Here is a 4955-nt window from a genome sequence, read left to right on the forward strand (position 1 = left end):
GGCCCGGCAGTGCCCCCCGGCAGCAGCGCGTCCTCCCCCTGGCGAGGACAGGCCCGTGCCCTTCCTCCTCCTCACGCCTGCCCGGGCCTTCGGGGCCTGAACCTCCCTCTCACTCCTCTAAATCCCACCCTCTCCCAGGGCTCGGTTATTCCTCCTCCCCCCCCCAAACCCATCCCGAGCTGGAAGCCCCCCCGGGTGTCTGTCAGCATCATCCAGGGGGGGCAGGTGGGTCCCCCTCGCCCCTGAGCTCCTGTGTCTGAGCTCAGCCCCGCCTGGGCTCTGGGCCCTTGCTTGTCACCTCCTGCTGCCTCTGAAGGAGGGTCTGAAGGGCCTGCTCAGCCCCACCAGGGACAGAGGGCTGGGTGTCTCCTCCTCATCGCCGTCGGCTGCATCCCACCGTTGCTGTCTGACACAGGGGTGGTGGGGAGCAGCTTTCCAAAATGTCTGATTGCCTGAGGACAGCCTGTCCCTCGTCACCAGGATGGAGGCTGCAGGAGGACAGCTCTGTTCTGATCCCTTTCTTTGTCCCTCCAGGCACCCCAGCTCACGTGGCAATGAGGTGTCAGGGCAGGCTTTCAAACCTCCGCGACGAGTTGCTCTGCCATCACAACCCTTCAGGAGGTGCATGGGTTTTGGGAGCTGGAGGCGACGTGTTCTCTAGTCCAGGCAGGTCCTGCTGGTGGGGTGTCGTGGGGGGCTGCAGTGCCCCGTCGTCCCCTCCGGTGAGGGATTTGAGTAAGGCATGGAGTGCCGCCAGGTTTCTCAAATGCAGCTTGGCTACGAAAAAAGATAGTGAGCTATTGTTCTCCTCCGTTCTTCCAGCACGAAGCTCCTCCGTTCTCTTTTCGTTTTACTTACACACATTATTTGCTGATCTGCTTATTTTATTGGGAGAGAAAAGCCTTCATTCTTCTCCCTGGCAGAATGGCGCTTGCTTTCTTTTTGTTAAAGCTTTGTTAGTTCAGTTAGGTATGCTTGCTAGAATGTATGGTCTCTAACGACCTGAAGCAGAAGTTGTCAAAAAAAAAAAGAACAACTTGTTGTGTTTTTCTGTGCTTGCTTAACTTTGGGTTATTCACAAGTTTAGAAGATGATTAATTTTTCGTGTCTCTTGGTTACCAGGTCAACTTACCACAGCTGTGGTTTTAGTTTGAAGTAAAGGAAGCCTGCTCAGGGCTGTCACAGGCAGACAGATACCATACTAGAAAGACAAAAGTTTTTGCCTCTTTCAGTGTTCTTTTGAATTTGAAAAGCTCCCTAGAGCCCTTTAGGCTGGTCCTCCAGATGATTGATATTATAATTATCTCTCAGTGTACTATTTCTGTTTGTCTTTAAATATCTGTAGAGTTTTGGACCTAGATTGGCTCATTGTGGTCTGCCACCTGAAGCAGATGCTGCTGTGCTAAATAAATCCTGGTGCTGGTTTTGATTTTTGAAATGGGGAAGTGAAGGTTGGTCTTTAGTAAAACCTCTTGGTGCACCTGGAAAGTGTGTGCAGCTTCTAGTACTGGCTGAAAAGTGTTTAATGTAAGAGCTGAGTGCGAATGACAAGAAAGAAATGATCCCAGCGCTCATCTTGTTAGGCTTGGATGTGTTAGTGACTCAGGAGAGAAAGCTTGTGTTTTGGGGAGTGATAGCAGTTTGGTTACTCTACTATGGCTCTTAGAGAAGCTCTGGCTTTTGTAAAACAAAAGCTAGAAGCATAGGCCTGGTTTTCCTCGGTGAGGTGTTTGCTGCTTGCAGAAGAAGCAGGATCCTGAGGCTTAACTTCCAACCCGCTGCCTCCCACGCCCCTCAGCCGGCTCAGCGTGTGCTCCTGCCCTCTTTCCCAGACTCTTGGCATCTAACGCATGGCATGGCTGTCATAACCAAGGATCTGTAAATTCTGCCTCAGCTTAGTGTTGGACGTCAGCCATTTTTTTTCTGTGTTGATTTCAGTTGAGAAATGGAAAATGAGCGACGAACCTGCTGCAAAACGCTGTCTTTTAGAAAGGACTTTGGCGGGGTTGGGTAAGGTGCCTGATTTCTATAGGAGCAGAAGACGCTGTTGCAGTTGTTTTTTAAGCAGTGCTGTGGCTCAGCTTCATCTGAAGGGTTCAGGTTGAAGTGCTCCTGTCTTTTCCTCTGTCTGTCTGAGGCTGGCCTGGCCTGGAAGGATGTATTTAAGATTTACACTAGAGGGTGTAGTAGTTTAGCTAGCAAGCAGGCAACCATCTTCTTGAAAGGAGGTTCTCCATCCAACATAAGTCGCTCCCTGTCAGTGAAACTGCCTGTCTTGTTTTAAAGTAGCCTTACAACAGTGCACTGGGGCATATCTGACCTATTTAATCATGTCACTCAATAAATAAGCTTTACAAACATTTTTTTTTTTTTTTTGCTAAAGCAGGTGGGTACCTACACCAAGAGCAACAGTACAGATCTGTGTTTTCTGGGATGCTGCGTAGAAAAAAGGATAACATCTGAAGAACCAAGCATACTGATTCGAGGCTGATGTTGACTTTGATGTTTGAGGATCACTGTAGGACCGGCAGTCACCCCAAAGCTTTTCATAGATCTTCTGTAGCCCTGAAAGTAGCTTCTGAAAACTGAGGAGTGGAGCTGGCTTTGCCAGGCCGTGGTGGGAGGAGGCTGTGGACACGCGCCAGCTGGAGCAGAGAGGAGGTGAAAAGAGGAATTAGTGGGACATAGCGCTGTTCCCCTTTTCTTTGCCCTCCTCGCCGTTCCAAACTTCCTGAGGAGCGCAGTGTTCAGATGTTCATAAGAGATGATCCTTATTTTTCATACAGCGCTCTTATGGTCCCAGCCACTGGGAGACAGTGATGAAGAGGCCTCCACGCCTGTTAGGAGATCGGCAGCAGCAGGAGGGCTGAGTCTGAAGACCAGGTTGGATGGGGCTCTGAGCAACCTCATCTAGTTAGCAGTGTCCCTGCTCACTGCAGGGGGGTTGGACTAGATGACTTCTAGAGGTCCCTTCCAACCCAAAACATTCTATGATTCTATGAGTTTTCCCCTGTCTGCTGCTGTTTGCATTTGGAAGACGTTCCCCTTTCTTTTTTTCTTTCCCCCCTCGGAAAATACAAACTTGTCAGGTGAGGAGGGAACTGGCATGATGCATCTGGTCTGTAGGGCACATTTGAACTGGGTTCTGAAACATACGGTGCTTCATGTGGGAAATTAATTCCAGGGTCTTTACTGCAAGTATCTGCCTGCATGGTAGAAGAGCGTGGCTACCTGGAGGCTTGTGGAAATTCAGGGCTGGCTGAAAGCTGAGGAAGGTGCTGGGGCGGTAGCACGCACCCATGTGGTATTTTCACGGCAGTGTTGGTGGGCTGAGAAATGGGATGTGAGACTGTGCAGGACTGAGAATCTGGAGATTGCAAATTCTAATCCTGACTTGGCTGAAGTGCTTTTTCCATCTACAAAATGACTAAAACCCACCTGCTTCAGAGCAGGATGAAAAGATTATTGAATGTGTGTGAAGTGCTTTGAAAGCGTGCTGTGTAAGTAGGAGGGAAGAACTGCCTTCAGTCCTAAAAGCGGCTCTTCAAGAGCCATAAAGGAGAAAAATAGGTCTTCCTTTAAAGTCTAGGTCCTGAGTATGCTGAAAGACATAAAAGAAGCATAATACATCTCTTCATAAATATCTTAAGGAAACCAGCTCTTTGGTTTGCTGGGTCTGATAGTAGCTGTCAGGAGATGCTTAAGAGGTGGATGTTTTTTGAACCCAAAGCAGAAAGCTGCATCCAGGTCTGGAGGTCTGAGTTCCTCTTTGTCTGCTCTGATCCTTGTGTTAGCGTGAGATGGGAAGAGCAAGGCTTTCAGCACCCTGCCTTCAAATACTTTATTCTAGAGTGGTGCGTGCTGACAATTGCTCGGCAGCTTTCCGGTGTGGTCCAAAGCTTGTGGAGCGGTTTTCTTGCCGTGCGGATTCTCTATTTGCATGGGCAAGGCTTTGCAGATTAGATCTAGATTGTGTCTTTGAAAGGTGACTGGATGGGTTTGTGTGGTATCGTCCAGCGACAGAGTTTTCCACCTCTGTGTGGTTTACACTCCCCAGCCCACAAGTAAGCCACTGTAACATGGTTTGATTCCTGTTTGCCCAGGTCAGGTGCGGAGAAATCCTTGGGCTTATCTCCCCAGCTTTAACTCTCTTGATCCTGCCACTGATGCAGAAAAGCACTTCACCTCTTCCTTCTTCAAACTCTTCAGCCGAAAAAGCAACCACATGGGATGGCTGTGACTCGTTTCTAGAACGCGGTGCGGAATGATGCTTGGTAAAACCTGAAGTGGCTCTTTAGATCTTAAAACCCAGCTTTAATCATCCTCAGCCCATGCGTCACCGTAGGACCGAGGCCGTTGTCTTCTTCACCCATCAGTACGTTGCTGAGGGGCTGCGCATTAAACTCAGCGGTGTTTGGTGGGAGCAGCCTCCCTGCACTGTCTGGGATTGCCTTTGTATTACTTCCATTGCAATGCAGGTTCACGCCACGTGTAGAAAGGATGACCAGACAAGTCTTTAACAGATGCGTTCTCCTTCCTGTAGTTGATGATGAGCAAGATCAGCTTCTTGTAGGGGAGAGCCTTTATTATTGTGTTTGCTACAGGGAAAATGAATGAGCAGAAATGGGAACGAACTTTGGTATTTCTTCACCGAGAGAGGAAATTCAGTCGTTCAATGTCAGGTGCTCTAGCCCAGGAACTGCCTGTAGGGGGCATTGCTAAGGCTGCTGCTTTTTTTTTTTTTTTTTTTTTTTTGTCCCACATTTGTGTTTCAGACAGTAATTACCAAAATGTCACCGGTGGATGTTTTTTTTTAAAGTGACTTTTGAAATGAAGAATAGAAAACCCACTTGACGGTAAGGACGTGTCTTGTCATGTAAATCAACGTCATGGCTTTCCAGCGGTGAGGGATTTCTTGTCATTTAACTAAACTGTCAGTTATGGCAGTTTTCCTG

The 4955-nt window shown here is 48.6% G+C and overlaps 1 protein-coding gene across 4 annotated transcripts in view; it reads left to right on the forward strand.

Annotated features, from left to right (window-relative positions):
- Nucleotides 1-363: 363 nt before the first annotated feature.
- The window catches only part of REXO1 (RNA exonuclease 1 homolog), a 40956-nt gene continuing 36364 nt past the window's right edge, over nt 364-4955 (forward strand). The window contains exon 1 of one of the 4 annotated variants that reach the window (XM_035895960.1): nt 364-666. In XM_035895960.1, the coding sequence (XP_035751853.1) occupies nt 441-666 (226 nt within the window). In that variant the 5' untranslated portion in view covers nt 364-440. The remainder of the gene's footprint in view (nt 667-4955) is intronic. The other 3 variants (XM_035895961.1, XM_035895957.1, XM_035895958.1) reach the window with 3 other exon arrangements.

This window comes from Egretta garzetta, unplaced genomic scaffold, assembly GCF_000687185.1.
Source record: "Egretta garzetta isolate BGI_Z169 unplaced genomic scaffold, ASM68718v1 scaffold476, whole genome shotgun sequence".
Classification (NCBI taxonomy): Eukaryota; Metazoa; Chordata; class Aves; order Pelecaniformes; family Ardeidae; genus Egretta; species Egretta garzetta.